General features: G+C 52.8%; 2 protein-coding genes across 3 annotated transcripts in view; one reads left to right on the forward strand and one right to left on the reverse strand.

Annotated features, from left to right (window-relative positions):
* The window catches only part of LRRC75A (leucine rich repeat containing 75A), a 50,495-nt gene that overhangs the window by 21,915 nt on the left and 3,814 nt on the right, over window positions 1-24,766 (forward strand). Inside the window, exons 2-3 of one of the 2 annotated variants that reach the window (XM_032280168.1) lie at window positions 7,108-7,236; window positions 21,322-21,437. In XM_032280168.1, the coding sequence (XP_032136059.1) occupies window positions 7,108-7,236; window positions 21,322-21,437 (245 nt within the window). The remainder of the gene's footprint in view (window positions 1-7,107; window positions 7,237-21,321; window positions 21,438-24,766) is intronic. The other variant, XM_032280169.1, reaches the window with a different exon arrangement.
* On the reverse strand, window positions 22,321-23,127 carry LOC116553066 (mitochondrial import inner membrane translocase subunit TIM14-like). Its single transcript, XM_032280170.1, has 2 exons — window positions 22,746-23,127; window positions 22,321-22,424 (listed from the first exon to the last, which is right to left on the reverse strand). Exons 1-2 carry the CDS (start codon window positions 23,077-23,079, stop codon window positions 22,408-22,410), a joined length of 351 nt encoding a protein of 116 aa, XP_032136061.1. The 5' UTR covers window positions 23,080-23,127; the 3' UTR covers window positions 22,321-22,407.

A 24,766-nucleotide genomic window follows, 5' to 3' on the forward strand; every position in this document is an offset into this window, starting at 1 on the left:
AAGATCAACACAGAAGGCACAGAGGCAGCACAGGTTTTCCTGAAGAAGAGACAGCCTGGAAAAATGTCTGTTTGCAGACCAATACCTGAAAGTAAATCCAAAGAAAACAGATCCATCACTAGACACGTGGTGGCAAACATTTTTAATAACCAAGTGTCAGGGCAGAAAAAGAATGCCCAGACCCACATGCACCCTTCCCTGCTCCCTCCTATCCCAAGAAGGTGTCTGTTTGCCTGCCTGGGGGTCTGGCTCTGTCACCCAGGTTAGAGTGCAGTGGCACCATCATAGCTCACTTCAGCCTCAACCTCCCTGGCTCAAGCTGTCCTCCTGCTTAAGCCTCCCAAAGTGCTGGGATTACAGGCAGGAGCCACCGTGCCCGGCCCTTTTTAAAATTTGTGGTAAAGGGCCAGGCACAGTGGCTTATGCCTATAATCCCAGCACTTTGGGAGGCCAAGGCGGGCAGATCATGAGGTCAGGAGATCGAGACCATCTGGCCAACATGATGAAATACTATCTCTATTAAAATACAAAAAATTAGTCGGGCATGGTGGTGCATGCCTGTAGTCCCAGTTACTCGGGAGCCTGAGGCAGAGGCATCGCTTTAACTCGGGAGGCAGAGCCTGCAGTGAGCCGAGATCACGTGACTGCACTCCAACCTGGTGACAGAGAGAAACTCATCTCAAAAAAAAAAAAAAAAAAAAAAAAAAAGGTTGTGGTAAAATATACATAATAAAATTTACTATCTCAACCATTTTTAAGCATACAGCTTAGTAGTGTTAAGTACATTCACACTGTTGTGCAACTGAGCTCCGGAACTCATCTTGCAAAACGGACACCATGTCCTCATTAAACAGCAACTCCTCCTTCCCCTCCCCCCAGCCCCTGGTACCCACAATTCTACTTTCTGTCCCTATGAATTAACTGGTCTACCTACCTCGTATGAGTGAAATCAGACAATATTTGTCCTTTTATGTCTGGCTTATTTCACTTATTTCTCTTTGTGTCCTCAAGGTTCAGCATGCTGTAGCATGTGTTGGAATCTCCCTCCTTTTTAAGGCTGAATAATATTTTATCGCATGGCTAGACCACACTTCATGTACCCATTCATCTGTTGATGGTTGCTTGGATTGTTTCTGCCTTTTGGCTACTATGAATGATGCTGCTGGAAACATAGCTGCTCTCTGAATGCCTTCTTTCAGTTCTTTGGGGTATATATTCCCAAGAGTGGATTTGCTGGATCATCTGGCAATTCTGTGTTTAATCTTTTTACGGAACTGCCATACCATTTTCCATGGTGGCTGCACCATTTTGCTTTCCTACCAGCAGTGCACAGAGGTTCCAGTTTCTCCACATCCTTGCCAACCCTTGTTATTTTCTGGGATTTCACAGGACTTTCTGGATCTGAGAACTGGATTAGCCAGAGAAGTTAAGTTTATTTGAATTAGAAAGATTTGGGCTGGGTTTTGAGGGTGAAAATGAGAAAGTGAGGGATGGCTGGAGTAGCAAGAAAGATACAGGGAAGGAATTTTAGGAGTTTGAGTGATGTCATGAATGGGATGCCCCTTTGGGGACTTGGAGAAGTTGCTGCAGAGACATCAGTTGCTTCAGAGGCCTCCTGTATGCTGAACTGATATTCCTAGGAAGGGGACAGTGTGCTGGGGCTGTCCAGGAGGCACAGTGGGGTTTAGTGGCAAGGACAGCCCTGCAAGTGCCAGGGCTGAAAAAGCAGCTAAAGAAACCAAAATCAGATAGCCTCATTCTCATCTACAGGACTGAAAATCGGAGGGTAGCCAAGTCTGTCTGCGGTATTTTGCAGGGAGTTTCTGTTGAGCCAGGTTGTCTTCAGGTGTGTCATCAACATGAGGGAAATCTCAGGCAGGCCAGAGCAAAGAAGAGAAAGCATCTGTGTGTTCCTCCTGGGAGGCACATGCACTGGGTGAGCTTCCTACTGCGCAGAGCAAAGGTCCCAGTCCAGCTGTGGGGAGGCATCATCAGGTGCGTGGCAGTGAGCACGCACACTCGGTGCACACGTGTGCAAATCCAAATGCAAAATGCCAGCTGTTACCACTCATAGGGTCATTTTCACATCTAAAACAGGAATAGCAGCCGCCTGTAGTGTCTCATGCCTGGAGTCCCAGCTACTCTGGAGGCTGAAGCAGGTGGATTGCTCGAACCCAGGAGTTCAAGTTTGCAGTAAGCTATGATCGCAGCACTGCAATCCAGCCTGGGCGAAAGAGCGAGACACTGTCTCAAAATAAAATAAATAATAAGTTCACAAGTGAAGAAATAAATTTTTATGAAAATAGCCATATTTTCCAAAGGAAAAGAAAGGCCAAGTGAGGAGAGTGGCGTTGCTCCCCATTTTTGTGACTCTCTTTAATGTCTCACTTTCTAGAAGACAGCTGAGTTATCAGACCTGCTTTCGCATTGGGTCTTGTGACAGACTGTTTTGATTGACATCTATGAAGAAAATCTGGCATCACATAGATATGTCATTGGAAAAGAGGTCCCCACAGCACCCCTAAAATGGTCTTAAGGGTGCTTCCCCAAAGTCTACAGACCACATGTTGAGAAATGGCATTCTAACCACCCTGTGTGAATCTCTACTCACTTTTTGGAAACACGCACCTCTATTCCCAAGCCCATCATCTCTCCCCATTAATAGCCATCTGTCCCCTGGTTGTCGAAGCTCCAGTCATGGAGGGCCCATTTCTTTGAGATGCCATGTGCTGCTCTGTGCTGGGTCGGGCAGCTCAGTAGGGAGCCAAGAGTGACTCAGCCACACTCTCCGAGTGTCACTCCCCACCAGCAGTGACTCAGACGCACCTGCTGGTGTTCCCAGACGTCCTGATGAGGAACTGTCCACAGGCACAGTTCCTAGAGGTGGCACCGTTAGACCCATCATGAGGAAAATAGGATCGTCCTCAATGCCTCATGCTTTTTAGGATGGACCAGCCCCTCCAAGACTAGTGCAGTGCACAGGAGGAGCTGCAGGGACCACACCCGGATCTGATTCTTCCGCTTCCCTGGCACATGCAGCAGGCCCCCGGTGCCTCCTCCCATTCTGTGTCTTCCTGAGAGCGAGGGCAGGCCATGGGCGCAGAGTCAGAGAGGAGTCTGTTCCCAGGGCTGTGGCCCGGGCTGCAGCCTCCTGAGACACCTGAGGATATGGTGAACTCTTCTCCCTCACACCCAGCCCCTGAGGTAGTCCCAGCACCTGGTGACACCATCTTCCCCAAGAACCTGGCTTGGGGAGGGGGCATGGAGAGGACATCAAGGAGGCAGGAAGTGGCCCAAGGTCCTCAGGACTATGAAGTGCCCTCAGTTAGCACAAGCATCCTGTGGACCTAGGTGGGGTCGAAATAAAGCAATAAAGCAATAATGTGTGCCATGGCCTCTGGCTTTCCCTGTTGTAGCCCTGGGACCTTGGGGAGCCCCACCCATCTGGAATTCACAGGGTGGGCCAGCGTTGGCGTGACTCACAGTGACCCTGAGCTGCCTTTCTGGGAGACCCTCCTCCTTCCCTCCCCATCCTGTGTCTACACGCCTTTTCCCCTCCCAAGCAACAACCTCAGGAACCCAGACAGCACTCCAGAGAGGCGGAGCCACAGTCAGCAGCTGGGCGCCCAGGGGGACAGCACGGGAAATAGCGGGAGCGTGGGCTCCAGAGAGGACATTTGGCATCTTCACAGCCCTGCCCAGCCTCCTGGGTTGGCATCTGGGATTTTCTTGCTCCTTCCAGGGACAGCCTAGACTGGCTTGGAGATGTAGGGGGTCCAGGAAGATGGGGCAGGGCCGGTAGGAATGCAAGAAGCCCAGGCAGCCATCTAGTCCAGAGCTTTCAAGCTTCTCTTTGGAAGAGAGCTGCATTCGTCTGTCTGTCTGTCTGTCTGTCTGTCTGTCTGTCTGTCTGTAACCAGGAGCTGCTCTGTAAGAGCCGCAGCCCGCAGCCCTGCTGGCTCCTCTCACCTCCCTCTTGTCCACCCCAGCCCCCAACCCTCAGCCCCAAGATCTTGGAACACACTTTAACAATCACTAGTGCAGTTCATCTGCCCATTTCACAGATGGAGAAATGGATCCTAAGAGGGAAGTCTCTTGCCACAGACTTACAGTGAGTTGGGGCTGGTCAGGGCCTAAAACCCAGTGCTATTTCCCAGGGTCATTCACCGACAGACAGCAGGGACAGCCATAACAGGGAGACCACTAGGTGCCAGGGGTGCTCACAGAGGAGAAGGGTGCCCAGGAACAAAACAGAGGAGGGACAGAGGCTAGCATTAAGTCACCAACCACAGAGGAGCAGCCCAGCCTGCTCGACGGACTGTAAAAGAAAAATAACTCCATGCCTCTGGCCTCCTCCACGTGGCCTCCAGTCTAGCCTCTGATGCTGGGAATAACCACCCTTCTGTTTCCACCTGATCTGCCCTCCTTTCCCAGCTCCCTGTCCCCACTCAGGCCCTCTGAGACCGCAGAACACAAGCCCTTTGAGTTTCAGCTCTCCTGTGTCCCCAGCCTCCTTGCACCCACGGAGGGCGGGGCTGTGATTTTGCACATTAGTGGGTGATAGTTTGTGTCCTGGGGTCTCTCGTGTCCACACAGTTCCAACACACCCTCCTGACCACGAGGCCAGCCTGGACTCTGTGTGCCCAGATCCCCGCCCAGCCCCTGATTTCCGCATTTTTCTAGGGAGAGAGCTCGTGGCTTTTGACACATTCTCAAATGGGTCTGTGGTCCAGGAGACTGAGAACCCCTGCAGAAGGGGAGGACGGGCCTTCCAGGGAAGAGGGGTCAGAAATGAAGTAGAAAGAGCACTGCAGCTTCCTCTCTTCCCTGCCAGAGACTTTACGTGTATTGCTTGGTCTTTCCGTTACCTCCTTGTGATGCTGGGGTCACTGTCCCCATTTCTCAGATGATGAAACTGAGGCTCAGCAATGTCAGGTTGCTTGCTTCAGGACACAGCCCTGGCTGAGGGATTGAAAAAGCCAGGTCAGGGCCAGAGGTCAAAGGCGAGTATTGCCCCTGCTTCTACAAGGGGGTGCAGCTCTAGAACCTGCACCGGCCAGTGCTTCAGAAGCCTCCCATGACTGCATCCATACCAGACCTTGAGCCCCCAGGTCCTGGTTCCCAGCAAACCTGGCACAGGTCCTGACAGTCTGCCTCCAAGGTTAATTCTTGCCACATGGAAAACACAGTCCTCACAACTGGTCTCTTGTGTCCTCATTGAAGCATGAATGAAGCTATAATGAGGGTGGGGGCAGAGTGCCCCCTCACCAATGCAGGTAGGACCCAGCTCGCAGGTGGGGTTCAAGGGGGTGCCCCTCAGGAAGCTCCTCCCACCCCTGGGCATGACACTCAGGTCCTCCAGAGCCCCCGGCAAAGACTATTTGCTTGTAGCAATGTCAGCTGCCAGACCACAGAGCCCGTCCCTGCCCTCCATCTGCCCAGCTCACCCACCCTCTCACCATCCCTTGGCCAATAAGAGCAGTGCGATCTGCAGAGCAGGCCTAAGGCTGAGCCTGCGCCCCGCCTCCAACCTTCCTGAAATCCCAACAGCACAGAAGGCGTGGGCCTTGGTGTCTCCATCTGTAGACAGCGTATGACGATGTCCAGCCTGCTTGCCTTCCAGGGATTTCTAAGAATCACGTGGGGAAGTTATTTTAAAAGTTTAGACTACAAACAAAATGACAAGGAGGAAACTCAGCTGGTCACCCACACATTCCCAGCCCAGATGTCCCGTCCCCAGGGTGCTGGACCCTAGCCATCTGGGCTGGGAGCCTTTTTCCTCTGGGCTGTGCTGGGGCAGCTGTGGGAGTCCCAGAGTGAGGACAGCCCGCAGTGGGTGGGCCTGCTTTCCCCCCCGACCCAGGGATGCCTCTTGTTCCCCAGGATGGTGTGAGGACAGTCCCCAGATGGGAATGTCATCATTGCCTGGTCTGTGCAAGGCACCAAACTGGGGGCAGGGACCGCAGTGCGGATCATACCCAAGGATGGCAGAAATTGGAGGGGGTGCCCTTGAGGAAAGGGAGCAGCTGTGCCCACCCCTTTCACATGGAGTGGCATGAAGCACAGTCCCCACCCCAGGGCAGGAGCATCACGTTTCCTTCCTTCTCCAAAGCAGATCACTCCATTTTAAGCTCAGGGGTCTTATGACCTACTTTAGAGGAAGGTCACAGGATTTTTCAGGGCCTGCTTCAGGGGAGAACAGCACTCAGAGAGACTTTCCTGCGTCGGCTGCCTCCTCAGGTGCCAGGGTGCCATTTTCTGGGGTGGTGTTTTCTGAGCCTCCAAACCCGATCCCTCCCTCAGACCCAAGGAAGCCCTGCTCCAGCGGTTTCTGCTGCGGCCCTGTCACACTTGGTGGCCCTTGCCTCCCGTCGGAGAGGGAGGACTCCACTCAGTAACTTTCTCAGGGAGTCCTGGTGGGGTTTCCCTCTGGGTGCCTGGCAGGCTCTCCTTAGAATCCCACCACTCAGAAACCCCCAAGGCAAAAGAACACTGGGGCTGCATCAGCCACAGAAGGAGCAGTACCAATAACATCAGAAGCAGGAAGAAAACACAAATAAATAACAATAAACCATCCTGTCATAAGGCAGTTTTGGGCCAGGCGCGGTGGCTCACACCTGTAATCTCAGCACTTTGGGAGGCCGAGGCAGGTGGATCACCTGAGGTCAAGAGTTCAAGACCGGCCTGGCCAACATGGTGAAACCCTGTCTTAAAATAAAATAATGAAATTAAAAAAACAAGGCAGTTTTGCCAATTCCAAATTTTGCCATGATGGAGAAGCAGCTGCTCACACCGCAGTGGGCTACCCTTGGCTTCCTCCCCTGGAAAACCAGAGAGACAAAGGTCAGGGGCTGTGCTAGGAGAGGGCCACAAGCGAGGACCTGCAGAAACTGCGGAGCCTGCAGAGGCCAGTCCACCCTCTTCCTCAGCTCGGAGGTCAAGACAAACAGGCAGGGCCTGCCCCAGCCCGAGGGAAGTTCTGCAGACACTCCTGCTGGGGCTCTGCAAGGCAGAGTCACTCCAGTGGCCTGTGCCTACTTCTGGGGATGCTGGGTGAGCTGGGTGGGACAGCCAGCCCTGACCTCTGGGCATCCTTTGCTCTTGCAGGACCTGGGCATGGAGTCGACCTCTCTGGATGACGTTCTGTATCGCTACGCCAGCTTCCGGAACCTGGTGGACCCCATCACACACGACCTCATCATCAGCCTGGCACGCTACATCCACTGTCCCAAGCCGGTAAGGCAGCTGTGGTCCAAGCCAGCCAGGTCCTGGGGTGTGCCGTGGGTGCCTTTCTGGGCAGAGCAGCTCTGTGCCCAAGGAGGACTGGCAGACATTGCCCAGGCCCAAGGAGGATAAGCCAATCCTTCAGGCACCAAGAGCCTGAGGTGCTCTCCCTTGGCGCCACCAGCACAAATTGGTTTTGTTTGGCCCAGGGGGTGTGAATTCACTGCCAACACTTAAAAACCAGAGTTTTTCACATGATCCCTATATTCAGCTGCCCTTGAAAAACTGAAGTTCCAGCAACTTGAAGCCTTCATTTCTGCAGGGCTGCAGCTAAGTAGCCATCCCTGTTACATGGGCCAAGGCCACCACATACAGTTGTACAGGTTGTACCTTGTACAAAAACATGCATACAGAGAGGTGGCGGGGTAGGGGGAGGCAGGGGAAAGTTCAAATCCAGCCGTCTCTCTACCCACCAAGTCGTGAGCCCTGGTGCAAGCCGGTGTCCCCTGGAGGTAAACCTGTTTGCACTAAGGTGTCATAGAAGGCTGGCCGTGGCCCTGCAAGGGGATGTCCACTTTGCCTCAGTCCCCACCACTCCCAGATGTCTTCACCTCTGAGGCTGACTGTTCTTTGACATCCTCCCCTTCGCTCATGTCCTTTCCTGCCTTGCCCTGGAGCTCAGAAGGGAAAGGTCCATGGCTCTCCAGGAAAGGTCCTTGGCTCTCCAGGCTCCAGATCTGCAGCTCAGCCCCTGGATGGGAAGTTCTGCGCCATTCCTGCAGCTTAGGTCTAGGCTTCCCCAGGGCTATGCAGCTGGAGCTGTTGGGAAGGGAGGGCCGGGCAGGGCCATTTTCACACTTGAGTGCTTCTCTGTTGCTTTGAATTTTTCTGTCTCGTCGCTCAATTTCCAGTGGCTTCCAAAAGAAGTGCTTCCCCCCTGGCAATCAGGAAACCAGAGCAGGACCAAGGGGTGTGGGAGGGAAGCTCTTCCTTTTGATGTAGGATCTGGGCCAAGAGTAAGATGGTTCCCAAGCCCAACCCTCGCTCGGCCCAGGCACAGATTTGACTGTGATCCTACAGTGAGCTGGAGCCTTGCTCTGGAAAGGCATTTCCTGGGGCTGAGCTCCATCTGCGCTTTGTTGAGGGCCTTCTCTCTGACTCTGGGACTACTTGGTGCAAAGGCTCTGAGGTGGGGCTCAGCCATGGAGCTGGGAGCTGGCCAGGGCCAGATCGCAGCACTGCAGAAGGCAGGGATACCGGGCCCAATGGGAGGGGAAGGAAAGCTGGTGATGAGGGAGCCTGGAGGCCTGACTGGTGCCAGGAGCTATGGGGAGCTGGCTGGGGCTGACGCCTCCGACGCCTCTCATTCAGTTCCACCTGGTTCTGCCTGGGCAGAGGGTAAGGGACGGGAGTCAGGCCTGCGAGGAGGCCCTGCGGGTGCCAGACCCTACCTTTCCTAGAGCAGGAATCGAGTCGCTCACAGAGGAAAGGGTGAAAGGTGATGGGGCTCTCAAAAAAACAAAAAAGAAATAGGGCTATATTTATGCACACCTTTGAGTTGAGGAAAACAAAATTCAGGTAATCCAGTGATCTGAGCAAGGTTACACCTCGAAGGAGAACCACAGGTGTGATCTGGGCCCATGCAGTAACCCAGAGCTGGGCGGGACACAGGCCCGAGTTCCCTGAGTCATCAGTGCCCACGGGGGCAGAGGAGGGACCTGGTGGGAGCAGCTGAGATCCCACCCTTCCCCACCTGCCCCCTCACAGGATGCCTCACGGAAGGTCTGTGTGGGGAGAAGGACCCACCCACTCAGAGAGAGAGAGGCAGGCTCCAGTAACAAAAAAAAGAGAGGCCAGGGAGTGGGTAAAGGCCATGGTCAGACCCTGTGAGACAGGGCCAGGCAAGGCCGGGAGGAGGGGCGGGAACTCCTTCCCTCTGATCTTTCCTTTCCATCTGGGTAGGGGCCGGGCAGGGTGGGGGCAGTGCATACCTGGGTTGTCATGGTCCATCCAGGTGACTGTAACAAATTATCATAGACTGGGAGGCTTATAAACAGTAGAAATTTATCTCACACACTTGTGAAGGCGGGAAGTCTGAGATCTGGGTGCCAGCCTGGTCGGTGACTGGCGAGGACCTTTTTCTGGGATGCAGACAGTTACCTTCTTGTGTCCTCACATGGCAGGAAATGGGCAAAGGAGCACTAATCCCATTGTGAGAGCTCCACCCCCACCCATCACCTCGCAAAGGCCCCACCTGCGAATACCATCACCGGGGGATTAGGTTTCAACACACGAATTTTGGGAAATACAAACTTTCAGTCCATTGTGTGGTGTAACCCTTCTCAAACCACTTAATTACCTGGACTTTGTTTTCCTCAAAACAGAGCCAGGGCCAGCCAGAGTGGGTCAGCCCTGCTGAGGACCAGAGACCTGACAGCCCCTTTCATGCCCATGTGGCAAGTGAGGCTCTCTGGATGAGGCAGGGTGGGAGGTCCCCAAGCTGGTCAGAGGAGCAGCCCCTCTCCATCCATCCCAGCTCTCTGAGCTGGCTCGGGGCTGACCAAGACGTCCTGCTCAGAGCAATTTGCATCTGAGAAGTTCCTATCATCCCATGTTATGGGTCTAGAGATTGAAAATCCTTCAGTGAGGGGCTGTGCTGTGGCTTAACTAAAACCCAGACTCCTCATCTGGCTTTGCCTGAATTCCTGAGCTCCCCTCTCCCACTTGCCGCCCTGCGGGCTCTGCTTTAGCGTGTGGGCCTCCCTCCTCTCTGCTCCTGACACCTCCACACCCTCTCCTACCTTAGGAACTTCACTGCTCCCTCTGACTGCTGCAGCCTCCTCTGTCTGAGCTTCCTTCTGCTGAGTTCAGACTGAGCCTCCAGCCTCTAAGAGGCCTTTGTTGACAAGCCTGCCTAAGGTAGGCTCCTGATCAGCCTGTCTTGAGCCCCATTTATTTTTCCATTCATTTCTCCGTTTTACTTACTGGTCTCTGAAATTATCTTGCTTATTTATTTGTTGGCTAATTTATTGTGTTTTCCCCACTAGAATATAAACTCTGAAGGGAAGAGTGTCTGTCTTGTTCACAGTTCCATTCTGCACCAGGCAGGAAGCAGGCGACATGTTCCCTTGTGAAATTTGAAGAGAGTTTAGTAAAGGGTTGAGGACAGGATAAAGGAAATCAGCAAGGGATGTTGAGACATCCAAAGACAGCTGCGCTGGGAAGCCGTTTCACAGGAGGGCAAGCCGTACTGCCAGAGGCAGGGTGAGAACACGTGGCCTGGAACCACGCTGCGTTATCCATTGCTGTATATCAAATTACCAGAACTTAGTGGCTTAAAACAACAGATGTTTATTGTTATACTCTCTGTAGTCAGGATTGCAGGGGCGGCTGAGCTAGGTAGCTCAGCTTTGGGTCTCTCAAGACATGGGTCGGGGCTGCAAGTATCAGAAGGCTTAACAGAAGTTGGCAGGTCCACTTCCAAGCAAGGTGGCACACTCGCCCCATAGCCTGTCCATGGGACTGCTTGAGTGTCCTCGAACCGTGGCAGCTGGCCTATCCCACAACAGGTGATCATATAGAAGCCATGATGCCTTTGTTTTTTGTTTTTCTTTTTTTTTTTTTTTTTTTTTTGTGGGGGGGGGGGGGCGGGGACAGAGCCTTGCTCTGTTGTCCAGGCTGGAGTGCAGTGGTGTCATCTCAGCTCACTGTGACCTCTGCCTCCTGGGTTTAAGCTGTTCTTCTGCCTCAGCTTCCCAAGTAGCTGGGATTACAGGCGCCCACCACCACGCCCGGCTAATTATTTGTATTTTTAGTAGAGATGGGGTTTCACCATGTGGGCCAGTCTAGTCTCGAACTCCTGACCTCAGGTGAATGGAGGGCAGTGGAGAGCTGTGCTTGTCAGGTCGTGGAGCAGTTACAGAGGTGCCTGGGGAGTGAAGATGGCAGGTGGTATCACTGCCTGATGGCTGAGACAGAGTAGGCTCGGGTGCTGGGACCCCTCCCAGGTCAGCCTACAGGTCTGCATGTCATCTTTCCTGACAGGTTAATGAGAAGCCCCTCAAACACGTTCTGCCCCAGGACCTGGGCAGCCTCTCTGGGAAGGTCTGGAGAGGCTGCTGCCCCGGCCTGCACTCATAGTCACCTTGACTGTGCCACATCCCACTCCTGCCTTCTTCAGGGATGTGGGGAGGGCTGCAGTGAGTTGATTCTGCACACAGCCACTGAGCCTTCTGCTTGAGATTATGCTGCACAGGTGGGTTGGCTCCAGTGAGAAAGAACGTGTGTCCTGCAGATACTGAGGGGTCTTGTGGGGCCACAGGCAGCCAAGTTAGACCAAGGCGCTAGAACTACAGATAAGCACGGTGCAGAGGCCCTCCACCCCTCCTCCCTGCTCCACGCTGCCTCCCTCTCCATTCCCTCTGCACAGACTGCTCTTCCCCGTGCCACATGGTAGGGAATGTGGCTGGCTCTCGCTTCCAGGTAACTTCTCAGGGTTCCAGCCCCTGGGAGTTAGGGTATGTGTGGCTCAGTGTCAAGTCCAGCTTCGAGGGAAAGGGCTAATTGGCTGCACTGTGTCAGCGCCCACTTCTGGACCAGTCCACGGCAGGGTCTGGTTGCACGGGACCTATGTGACATATGGTGCCTGTTGTCACAGAGCTCTGGGCCAGGGTTTCATCAGGGCACTTGTCTGCTGTGCACCTGGGAGGCAGCTGTTTCTCAACATTGAAACCACTCAGGAAAGACAGTTCCTCCTCCTCCACCTCCACCTCCTCCTCTTGCTCCTCCTACTCCTCCTCCTCCTCATTTTCCTCCTCCTCCTCCTCTTCCTCATTGTCCTCCTCATTTTCCTCCTCCTCTTCCTCCTCCCTTCCTCATCTTCCTCCTTCTCATCTTCCTCCTCCTCATCTTCCTCCCCTTCTCCTCCTCCTACTCTTCCTCATCTTCCTCCTCATCTTCCTCCCCTTCTCCTCCTCCTCCTCTTCCTCATCTTCCTCATCTTCCTCCCCTTCTCCTTCCTCCTCCTCTTCMTCWTCCTCCCCTTCTCCTTCCTCCTCCTCTTCCTCATCTTCCTCCCCTTCTCCTTCCTCCTCCTCTTCCTCCTCCTTCCTCCCCTTCCTCCTCTCCTTCCTCCTCCTCCCCTTCCTCCTTCCTCTTCCTCCTGCTCATCTGCCTCCTCCTCTCCCTCCTCCTCTCCCTCCCCCCTTCCCCATCTTCCTACTCCTCCGCTTCTGGGCCAGTCCTGCCTAGTCCTTCTCTCTGCAGGAGGGAGCCTTGGAGGAGCTCTCGAAAAGTGGAAGAGTTGAGAAAAAATAAGACAGTCTTGCTGAAGGCTTTTCTGGTTGTAAATGATAGAAACACTTTGAACTGACCTAACCCAAAGATAGAATTTCTCACAAGGAGGGCAGCAGATGGTGGTAGGGGCATGAGCCATAGAGCCAGCTGACTTTAGATCCTGATTCCATCTTACGAGCTGGGCAGCCTTGCCCATCTATTTCAGTTCTTTTTGTCCCAGATCCCTCATTTGTAAAGTGGGGATATTAGTAATACCTGTCTCATAGGGTTGTAGGGAGGTATGGGACTATAAAGACTTTGTAGGGCACTTTGGGAGGCCAAACCGGGTGGACCACTTGAGGTCAGGAGTTTGAGACCAGCCTGACCAACATGGTGAAACCCCGTCTCTACTAAAAACACAAAAAAATGTAGCCGGGCATGGTGGCATGTGCCTGTAGTCCCAGCTACTCAGGAGGCCGAAGCAAGAGAATCACTTGAATCTGGGAGGTGGAGGTTGCATTGAGCTGAGATTACACCACTGCACTCCAGCCTGGGTGACAGAGCAAGACTCCGTCTTAAAAAAGAAAGACTTTGTGTGGTGGCTCACACCTTTAATCCTAGCACTTTGGGAGGCTGAGGTGGGCAGATCATGAGGTGAGGAGTTTGAGACCAGCCTGGCCAACATGGTGAAAACACGTCTCTACTAAAAATACAAAAATTAGCCAGGCATTGTGGCGGGTGCCTGTAATTGCAGCTACTTGGGAGGCTGAGGCAGGAGAATCGCTGGAGGTTGCAGTGAGCCAAGATCACACCACTGCACTCCAGCTTGGGTGACAGAGCAAGACTCCATCTTAGGGGAAAAAAAAAAGACTTTGTAAGGCAGAAGGTGTGGTACCTTTCCTCACTCATCATAAGGGTCATGGCTGACAATCATATAACCAGAGACAGCGTAACAGGAGAAAAAGCATAAGAAATTTATTTAATCAAAGTTTTACACGACATGGGAGCTTTCAGAAATGAAGACCCTTAGGTGAAGCGCAGTGGCTCATGCCTATTATCCTAGCACTTTCGGAGGCTGAGGTCGGTGGATCACCTGAGGTCAGGAGTTCAAGACCAACCTGGCCAACATGGTGAAACCCTGTCTCTACTAAAAATACAAAGATTAGCCCTGTGGTGCCAGAGCTCTGGCGAGTCACTTGTGAGTCAGAGCTCGGGCGTGCAGGGCTATAAAAAATATACATTAAAAAAAAAATACAAAGGTTAGCTGGATGTGGTGGCACATGCCTGCAATCTTAGCTATTCGGGAGGCTGAGCCAGGAGAATCGCTTGAACTCTGGATGCGGAGGTTGCAGTGAGCCCAGATCTCGCCACTGCACTCCAGCCTGGGCACAGAGCAAGACTCTCTGTCACACACACACACACACACATGCGCGTGCACACACACACACACACACACACGCCAGGTGCGGTGGCTCACACTTATAATCGCAGCACTTTGGGAGGCCAAGGCGGATGGATCACCTTAGGTCGGGAGTTCGAGACCAGCCTGACCAACATGGAGAAACCACATCTCTACTAAAAATATAAAATTAGCCAGGCATGGTGGCGCATATCTGTAATCCCAACTACTCGGGAGGCTGAGGCAGGAGAATCACTTGAACCTGGGAGGCAAAGTTTGCAGTGAGCCAAGATGGTGCCACTGCACTCCAGCCTGGGCAACAAGAGCAAAAGTCCGTCTTAAAAATAAAAATTGAGCCGGGCGTGGTGTCTCACGCCTGTAATCCTAGCACTTTGGGAGGCTCAGGTGGGGGGATCACCTGAGGTCAGGAGTTCAAGACCAGCCTGACCATCATGGTGAAACCCTATCTTTAAAAAAAGAGAAGAAGTTTGAGACCAACCAGACCAACATGGTGAAACCCCGTCTCTACTTAAAAAAATGCAAAAGTTGGCTGGGTGTGGTGGCACGTGCCTATAATCCCAGCTACTCAAGAGGCTTAGGCTGGAGAATCGCTTGAACGTGGGAGGCGGAGATTGCAGTGAGCCGAGATCATGCCACTGCATTCCAGACTGGGCAATGACACAGTGAGACTCCGTCTCTAAAAATAAAAATAAAAATAAATTAAAATTGAAATTAAAATTTAAAAATAAAAATAAAAGAAGAAAAAAAAGAGAAAGAAATGAAGACCCTTAGTCCCAGCTACTTTGGAGGCTGATGCAGGAGGATTACGTGAGGCCAGGAATTCAATACCAGCAAAGGAAATTTAGTGAGATCCCCATCTCTTTAAAAAAAAGAAAGAGGGCCAGGCGAGGTGGCTCATGCCTGTAATCCCAGCACTTTGGGAGGCCAACGCAGGCGGATCATGAGGTCAAGAGATCGAGACCATCCTGGCCAATGTTAGTAGAGACATGGTGAAACCCTGTCTCTACTAAAAATACAAAAATTAGCTGAACATGGTGACGCACACCTGTAATCCCAGCTACTCAGAAGGCTGAGGCAGGAGAATCACTTGAACCCAGGAGGCAGAGGTTGCAGTGAGCCTAGATTGTGCTACTGCACTCCAGCCTGGTAACAGGGCAAGACTCCATCTCAAAAAAAAAAAAAGAAAAGAAAGAAATGAAGACCCCAAAACCCAGGGAAAGCTGTTTTTGTTTTGTTTTGTTTTGACAGAGTCTTGCTCTGTCGCCCAGGCTGGGGAGTGCAATGGTACAATCTCAGCTCACTGCAACCTCTGCCTCCCAAGTTCAAGTAATTCTCCTGCCTCAGCCTCCCAAGTAGCTAGGATTACAGGTGCCTGTCACCACACCCAGCTAATTCTTTGTATTTTCAGTAGAGACGGGGTTTCGTCATGTTGGCCAGGCTGGTCTCAAATTCCTGACCTCAAGTGATCCACCCGCCTTGGTCTCCTAAAGTCCTGGGATTACAGGCATGAGCCACCACGCCCGGCTAGCTGTCCGTTTTTATACTCAGGTTTGGTAAAGAGTGCACAGCTTGTAGAAATGCAACGGGACAAAGGGTGTGATCTAATGGTGATGGGCCAACGGTGCCCGGGAAGGCCGTCTGCTCAGATTCTTCTTGGCCTCTTGTGCAGTTTTCCTTCCTCCCACTCTGGAATGGTCTTCAAGATAGAAGGGAGAGTGACCTGTCTAATTTTATGGCTTGCTTTTGAGGAGAGAGGTTGTAGTTTCTGTGACCTGCCTTGGGGAAGAAGAATTCTGGTTTCTCTGTCTCGCTCTGGGGGAAAAGAAGGGCCGGAGACGGGAGGGCAGCAGAAGGGCAGAAAAACTTTGCTTCTGAGGCCTTCCAATCTCCTTTCGTTCAAAGCTCTCTGCAGCTGCTCAATACATGTTGGCGGTTGTTAGTTTAGAAGAGAACTCTCACTTCTGAGAGAACACCAGCTCACTGTGGTCTCAAAGCAACTCTGTGAGGTGTCCATAGCTATTGCTCCTGTCTGGCCAGTGAGGAGACTGAGGCTCCCTCAGTTCTCCCCAATATCGGCAGAGCCACATCCACCCTGAGCCTCGCCCTGCACGCGGCTGCCCCCTTGTGGCAATGGCTGTGCAGTGACACTCCTTTGTCCTCTGTTCTCTTCTTTAAAGGTTTGGCTGCCCAGGCTGAGGGTGGAGGGGGATTTTGGCCCCAGATTTTGGAAACCCTGGGAAGTGATTGAAGGAAGAGCTGCAGCTGAGGAGCTCAGTTCTAAGCTTTGGGGACTGGCAACGTTCTGTCCTGGGGTGGTTCCAGAAGCGATGCTGGGCAGACCGCCTGATCCCTACAAAAATTGCTGGGCATGGTGGCTCACGTCTGTAGTCCCAGCTACTCGGGAGGCTGAGGCAGGAGAATTGCTTGAACTCAGGAGGCGGAGGTTGCGGTGAGCCGAGATCCCGCCATTGCACTCCAGCCTGGGTAACAAGAGTGAAACTCCATCTCAAAAAAAAAAAAAAAAAATCCCGGTGCCTGGCTGGAAGTGGTGGCTCACGCCTGTAATCCCAAAGCTTTGGGAGGCCAAGGAGGGTGGATCACAAGATCAGGAGTTCAAGACCAGCCTAGCCAACGTGGTGAAACCCCGTCTCTACTAAAAATGCAAAAAAATTAGTTGGTCGTGGTAGCACCCACCTGTAATCTCAGCTATTCGGGAGGCTGAGGCAGGAGAATCGTTTGGACCTAGGAGGTGGAGGTTGCAGTGAGCCAAGATGGTGCCATTGCATTCCAGGCTGACTCTGTCTCAAAAAAAAAGAAAAAAAAAAAGGCCAGGCACAGTGGCTCACTGTAATCCCAGCACTTTGGAAGGCCAAGGTAGGCGGATCACCTGAGGTCAGAAGTTTGAGACCAGCCTAACCAACATGGAGAAACCCTGGCTCTACTAAAAATATCAAATTAGCTGGGCGTGGTGGTGCATGCCTGTAATCCCGGCTACTCAGGAGGCTGAGGCAGGAGAATTGCTTGAACCCAGGAGGCAGAGGTTTCGGTGAGCTGAGATCAAGCCATTGCACTCGAGCCTGGGCAACAAGAGTGAAACTCCATCTTAAAAACAAAACAAAAAATCCCCGTGCCTGAGCCACCCACCCATCACTGGAGTGGCCCAGGCATCAGTGGGTATTTTTTTTTTCTTGTTTGGTTTTGTTTTGTTTTTTGAGACAAGGTCTTACTCTGTTATCCAGGCTGGATTGCAGAGGTGTGATCACAGCTCACTGCAGCCTTGACCTTCAGGGCTCAAGAGCCTCCTACCTTAGCCTCCTGAGTAGCTGGGACTGCAGGCACATACCACCATGCTGGGCATCCCCCCTGCCCCAATAAAGAACAGGTCTTACTATATTGCCTAGGGTAGTCTTGAATTTCTGGACTCAAGTGATCCTCCTGCCTCATTCTCCTATAGTACTGGGATTATAGGAGTGAGCCACAGCACCTGGCCCACCAGTGTACCTTTTTTAAAAATATATATATTTTATTGTACTTTAGGTTCTGGGGTACAAGTGCAGCTCATGCAGGACTGTTGCATTGGTACGTGCATGGCAATGTGGTTTGCTGCCTCCATCCCCCCATCACCCATATCTGGCATTTCTCCCCATGTTATCCCTCCCCAACCTCCCTACCCCCCACTGTCCCTCCCCTAGTCCCCACCAACAGACCCCAGTGTGTGATCCATCAGTGTACTTTAAAGCTGCCCTGGGATTCCAATGTGCAAGATTCCAAGGTGAAGAAGCGCAGCTCTAGATGGGCCAACTCCAGTGTCACCTCCTATTCTCCTTTTGTTCTATTTGTTTCTTCGAGACAGAGTCTCACTCTTCACCCAGGCTGGAGTGCACTGGTGTGATCTCAGCTCACTGCAACCTCCGCCTCATGGGTTCAAGTTAGTTTCCTGCCTCAGTCTCCAGAGTAATTGGGATCACAGGCAGGCGCCACCACGTTGGCTAATTTTTGTATTTTTATAGAGATGGGGTTTTGTTATGTTGGTCAGGCTGGTCTCGAACTCCTAACCTCAGTTGATCTGCCCACGTCGGCCTCCCAAAGTGCTGGGATTACAGATGTGAGCTACCACACCTGGCCCCTATTCTCCCTTTGACTTCCAAGGTCAGCTCCCACCATGGCCCCTCTCCCTGAACCTGTGCTGGCCATGGCCTCCTTGTTGGAGACCCAGTGGCCTCTGCAGGGGCCTAACCCCATCAGCCACTCTTCTCCTTGCTGTCCCCACTCCGCTCATCCTGCTGCTCTGACAGAGTCTTCTCTGACCACTGTGTGTCCAGTATTCTCTCTCCCTCCTGCTCGGCTCATTACCTGGCCAGGGGTTTAATCAGATACTGATGAATGTGTCCAGCCTGGACCTGCCTTAAGACTCAGCCCCATAAATCCAGTGGCATCCACAGCTGGAGGTCTTGTGAGCCCCTCAAACTTACCATGGCCCCATGTGAGCAGGTCACCCCTCCTCTTTCTCACCTGCTTCTTGTCCTTAGCGCCTTGTCTTCTACTCAGGTCCCAAGCCCAGAGCCTAGGCCCTCCTCTCCCGCCCTGCCCACACCTTCTCCATCCAGCGTATTTGTCAGCTGCTTGGCCTCTGTCCCCTCAGCCCCTTCCACTGGCCTGGCCCTGAGTCACCCTCTCCACCTCCTGTCCACCCCTGTCACCATCTCCCAGTCACAGAGACAGCCCCCTTCAACAGCTCCCCTGTAGCCCCCATGACCCAGCTCCTCCTGCTTCACCTGCCTTGCTTCCTACCACACAGCCGTGTGTCCAGGCTCAGCAAGAAGGCAAGTCTAGGAACCAGAAGGTGTGAGCTCCAGGAGTGGGGAATGAAGCTGTACAGGCAGATGCCCACCTGCTCCCACATCTGCAACACACAAGAGTGACACACAGGAGTGACAGGTGTGACACAGGAGTGACAGGTGTGACACAGGTGAAAGAGGCAAGTGGTACAAGATCATTCATCAGACAGCCAGGCACCAGGAAGCTGGGGGACAGGGGTGGTGATGGGCTGTGAACTGTAGCCCAGGGGTCCTCTAAATCTACTTTGTTCAGTCTGGAGCCCTCCTTGGTCTCCTGGGTCCCTCCACGGATGCCTCTCTCCTTTGGACGTTCAACCTCCATCTTCCCACCTCCTCTCTCTCTTGTCTTCCTTCCTCCAAGTCTCCTTCTCTTGCCTTTCCATCAGCCCGAGGCCCATCCCCGGCCCTCTGGGCCTCAGTTTCCCGCTCTGCATAATGAGGCTAACAAAAGTATCTACTGCCCTGGGGTGCTGTGGGAATTTCATAACCTTGCATCATGTCTGATGTGCAGGGGTAACAGTGGCTTGAACCTTGGAGGGACCAGATGTGATCAGGCCCCAGGCCTTCACCTGCCCTCATGTCAGTAACACACCCCACGGCCTCCACATCCCCAAGCCCTGGCACAGACATCCTCACTCAAGAATGCGTCACGTTTTCTTTCTCCATCCAAAATCACTAACCTATCTGCTTTTAAAAGCTGAGCTCAGCCCGGGCTTGGTGGATCACTTGAGGTCAGGAGTTCAAGACCAGCCTGACCAACATGGTGAAACCCCGTATCTACTAAAAATACAAAAATTAGCTGGGTGTGATGGTGGGTGCCTGTAATCCTACCTACTCAGGAGGCTGAGGCAGGAGAATTGCTTGAACCCAGGAGGTGGAGGTTGCAGTGAGCCGAGATCGTGCCATTGCACTCCAGCCTGGGTGAAAGAGCAAGACTCCATCTCAAAAATAAAATAAAATAAAAATAAAGCTGAGCTTAAATCTGAGCCTGGGCAGAAGTAATCTTCCCTCCTTGCCCTGCCAGAGTTCCCTGTGCTGGTGCCACTCACAGTATTCACTTAGAGAGCGTGCCTGGAGAGCTGGCTGTAGGCTGGGCTCTATTCAAAGCGCTATACTAGCGGTGACTCGTTTAATCCTCACAGAAACTCTTGTGAGGTCCATACTGTAATCCCTTCACAGATATGGCTTGGAGGCACAGAGAGGTCAAGCAGTTGTCCAAGGCCACACAGAAGATGTCAAATCCAGGACGTGAATCCCCACAGTTTGGCCCCAAGTCTTTGCTCTTAACTACTCAATACGCCACTTGTCCACAGGCAGAGGGGCATGGGAATCCTAATGACAGAGTGGCCTGCTGAGCACCCACTCTGTGCCAGGCACCATGCTGAGCACTGTGGGTGGTTAACACCCCAGACCTCCCTGCACCGAGCCACTGGCCACCTGTGGTTTGCATCTGAGCACAGTGCTTGCTGGCTGTTGGCCCTCAGCACTGGCCCCTGGCAGGAGCACACTCTTGGCCCCTCTCCCTGGTGGAACTCATGCCCTCAGCCTGTCCAGCACGAGCTTGGCTCTGGTGACTTGTGGACTGACTTCCCTTGGGATATAGTTGGAGTCTCTAGCATCTCTCTGCTGCAGTGTTTAACCCAGCATCTGCTATCACAAAAAGTCACAGACTGGTGGTCTACGCAGCTGTGGAGGCCGGAGTCCAAGGCTGGCTGCCGGGTTTCCTCCGGAGGCCCTCTCCTAGGTCTGTCGGCTCTTCCGCCTCCTGTGTCCTCAAGTGGTCATTCCTCAGCATGTCTGTATTGCCATTTCTTCCTCTTAGGACACCAGTCATATAGGATTAGGGCCTACTCCTCTGATCCCATTTTACCTCAGTCACCTCTTTAAAGGCCATGTCTCCAAATACATTCCAAGGTACTACGGGTTAGGACATCACCGTGTAGTTGTCAGAGGGATATAAGTCAGCCCATGACACCCAGGGTTTCAAACTCAAATGCCAGGCAGGAACACGTATGAATGAACTGGGCTGGGACAGACTTGGCCTCCTCATTCATTTGTTCCCACTTTTGAGGGAAACACAGGTAAAACTACCTCACTTTCCTCTTTACTATGTGAAATACAAGGACATGGACATTTGTTCATGACTGTATCCTAGCTTTCTAGAACAAGTGCCTGGCTCCAAGAAAGTGCTCACTAAATCTGCTGAGCAGGAGAATGGACAGAGCGGCCCTGGGCACTGGGGAGTGGCGGGGATCATGGTGAGTCCTGGCCAGGGGGTCAGCAGGCACTTGGCTCCAGCCAACTGTTGTCCAGTCTCCTGGAATCCAGACTTACATAAATCTCTTTTTCAGTGCTAGCAACTAATTCACAAAAACTAAAACCATCCTGCAGACCTGTTTGCAGGCCCTGCTGTCTGCCTAGGGCGCGCACCCTGGGCCAGCAGAGCAGGGCCTCCCCCAGCTCAGCCTGGGACTGCTGGGCTCTCACTCAGGAGACAGGAGGCCTGGGGGCTGGGACTGGTACACCCAGCCACTCAGGGCCCACCACCCATGGTTGCCTCTGCAGGAAGGCGATGCGCTGGGCGCCATGGAGAAGCTGTGCCGACAGCTGACATACCACCTCAGCCCCCACTCCCAGTGGAGACGGCACCGGGGGCTGGTGAAAAGGAAGCCACAGGCCTGGTGAGTTACAGTCCCTGGGCGGGTCTACGCCAGGCTGAGTGTGTGATACAGGGCACCCCTCCCGGGAATATAGTTCTGGACAGGGGCCAGAAGGGGTGGTCATAGAAGCTGCCTGAAGGAGGTAAGATGGAGAGGGTGGGGCGGGGAAACAGCTAGAGGGGGACGCTGGTCTGGTGAGTGGGAGCTGGGGAGCACGGGCCCACTGAGATGGGGTGCACAGGAGGAAAATGTGAGAAATTTGTAATTCCTGGTGTACTAAAAGTGGGCACTCCTGGCCAAGCACAGTGGCTCCTGCCTATAATCCCAGCACTTTGTCAGGCTGAGGCAGGTAGATCACTTGAGGTCAGGAGTTTGAGACCAGCCTGGCCAACATGGCAAAACCCTGTAAAAATATAAAAATTAGCCAGATGTGGTGGCGCATGCCTGTAATCCCAGCTATTCAGGAGGCTGAGACAGGAAAATCCTCTGAACCAGGGAGTTGGAGGTTGCAGTGAGCCGAGATCACGCCACTGCACTCCAGCCTGGGCAACAGAGTAAGACTCCGTCTCAAAAAAAAAAAAAAAATGTGGGCACTCCCTACTGAACTCCCCAGTTATCTTGGATGTCCCAGGGGGACCTGGACCCCAGCCATGTCCCTGGTCCACACAGCAGCAAGAGGTTTCAGCCTCCCGAGTAGCTGGGATTACAGGCACACGTCACCATGCCTGGCAAATTTTTTTATTTTTAGTAGAGACGGGGTTTCACTAGGTTGGCCAGGCTGATCTTGAATGCCCTACCTCAGGTGGTCCGCCTGCCTTGGCCTCCCAAAGTGCTGGGATTATAGGCGTGAGCCACTAAGCCCAGCCCATTCATTCTTTTATTTTTTTTTTTTATTTTTTTTTTTAACTGTAACTCTGAGACATTTTATTATAAAAAGCTAGTACTCATATACATAAAGTAATATGTACTTAAAATTCATGATACATTTACTTCATTTTTTAGCTTGACCTTCTTTTTTTTTTTTTTCTTTTCTTTTTTTTGAGTCGGAGTTTCGCTCTTGTTACCCAGGCTGGAGTGCAATGGCGCGATCTTGGCTCACCGCAACCTCCGCCTCCTGGGTTCAGGCAATTCTCCTGCCTCAGCCTCCTGAGTAGCTGGGATTACAGGCACACACCACCATGCCCAGCTGATTTTTGTGGTTTTAGTAGAGACGGGGTTTCACCATGTTGACCAGGATGGTCTCGATCTCTTGACCTCGTGATCCACCTGCCTCGGCCTCCCAAAGTGCTGGGATTACAGGCATGAGCCACCGCACCCGGCCAGCTTGACCTTCTAGTAGATCTTTAGCTTCATTGATTTTGGCTACTATATAAGGAGATCCTCCTTTGTCAGGATGATTCAAAAGCATAATTCGTCGATGAGCATCTCTTATTTTTCCTTTATTGGCAGTAGGGCTTACACCTAGTATTAATGCTGCTTCCCGTTTTGTCATTTTGGGTTCAAACCCACCTCTGTAATAGCCACCACTGAAGGCAGATTTTGGTAGACTTTGAAAAACTTGTTTTACTTTAGGCTCCATATGCTTCATGGCTTGCAAAACATAACGGCCTGCAAATCCTGCAGCTGCAATGGTCAGTCCAACTGCTACCATTGTACTGGCCATGGCTGCTGCGGCTGGCTTCCCTCACTTCCACCGGGAGCCCGGCTCATCCCAGCGCAGAGACTGCGGCGGACGCCCGCACGCCCCGAGCAGAGCGATGCACCTCCCATTCATTCTTTTAATAAACATTTGTTAAGCTCCTCCTGTGTGCCAGGCAGTATCCTAGACACTAGGGTCACAGTGGCGAACAGGATGGACTAAATCCCTGTTCTTCCTCTAGCAGGGGGAGACAGACCACACACAAGACTGTGTGAGAGTGGGTGATACAGTAGCGTGGGGGTGTGGCTACTCAGGAGAAGGTAATGTGTGAGCTGGCACATGGAGAAAAAGCAAGCAGGGGCTACCAGAAGAGCCTGGTGAGAGTTCCAGCAGAGGGTACAAAGACCCCGAGGCTGGAAAGCGCCTGGTGTGTCTGCGAACTAGCAGGAAGGCCAGTGTCGCGGGGGCGGGAGGGCAGGAGAGGTGAGACCAGGAGGTGGGAGGGCAAATCAGAGGCCCATGCTTGGATTTCGCTCAGGTGCCATGAGATCGCACCCGAGGGAAATGAGACCTCATCACATGGCTTCTGAATGAAGAATGCACTGAGCATGCATGTGAACCAGCAGAGGCCCTTAGGTTCCAGCAGAGCTCAAACTTCCAGCTTTCCAATGCTAAAGAATTAGCTCAGTCTCTTCATGGGATTCCAGGTTCCAAGGGCCCCCTGTCCTGCTCTATCCAATATATATCCCCTCTACCCAGGTGGAGCCTGTCCCGTGGCCAGTACCATGAGAGCCTTACACTCTTCATCCACCTGGCAATGCTCCTCTCCAGGATCCATTTCCTGGTTGTAGGGGTGCGGTGTCCAGAATAGGAGGCACCAGAGCTCTTTCTTCTCCATGAGGGAGGGGGACAGCCCTTCCTCCCCAGTCTGCAGGGACCTGCAGGGATGAGCTAGCAGCAGCACCAAGGCCTTGCCAGTCTTTGTGAGGGCACACCACTTCACCACAGTGGTCGTTTGCAAAGAAGCAGGTGTGCTTCCTCCTTCAGGAAGCCTTCCTTCCAGGCTCCCCTCTACTTGCTTTCTGTGCTGTTATCACAGCCCACAGGTTCTGTGTCCTGCATGCCCCTCAACCCCTACCAATCTTCAAGGTCTATACCACGCCTATAATCCCAGCACTTTGAGAGGCCAAGGCAGGCGGATCTCGAAGTCAGGAGATCAAGACCATTCTGGCTAACACGGTGAAACCCTGTCTCTACTAAAAATATAAAACATTAGCCGGGTGTGGTGGCATGTGCCTGTAGTCCCAGCTACTCAGGAAGTTGAGGCAGGAGAATGGCTTGAACCCGGGAGGCGAAGGTTGCAGTGAGCTGAGATCATGCCACTGCACTCCAGACTGGGCAACAGAGCAAGACTCTGCCTCAAAAAAAAAAAAAAAAAGAGGCCGGGCACGGTGGCTCAAGCCTGTAATCCCAGCACTGTGGGAGGCCGAGGCGGGTGGATCACGAGGTCAAGAGATCGAGACCATCCTGGTCAACATGGTGAAACCCCGTCTCTACTAAAAATACAAACAATTAGCTGGGCATGGTGGCGCGTGCCTGTAATCCCAGCGACTCAGGAGGCTGGGGCAGGAGAATTGCCTGAGCCCGGGAGGCGGAGGTTGCGATGAGCCGAGATCGTGCCATTGCACTCCAGCCTGGGTAACAAGAGCGA

This window comes from Sapajus apella, unplaced genomic scaffold (assembly GCF_009761245.1).
Source record: "Sapajus apella isolate SASKATOON/1434 unplaced genomic scaffold, GSC_monkey_1.0 scaffold12, whole genome shotgun sequence".
Lineage (NCBI taxonomy): Eukaryota > Metazoa > Chordata > Mammalia > Primates > Cebidae > Sapajus > Sapajus apella.

Bases quoted from the DNA above. Each gene is read 5' to 3' on its own strand.
- LOC116553066 (XM_032280170.1), bottom strand. From the start codon at position 23,079: ATGGCCAGTACAATGGTAGCAGTTGGACTGACCATTGCAGCTGCAGGA.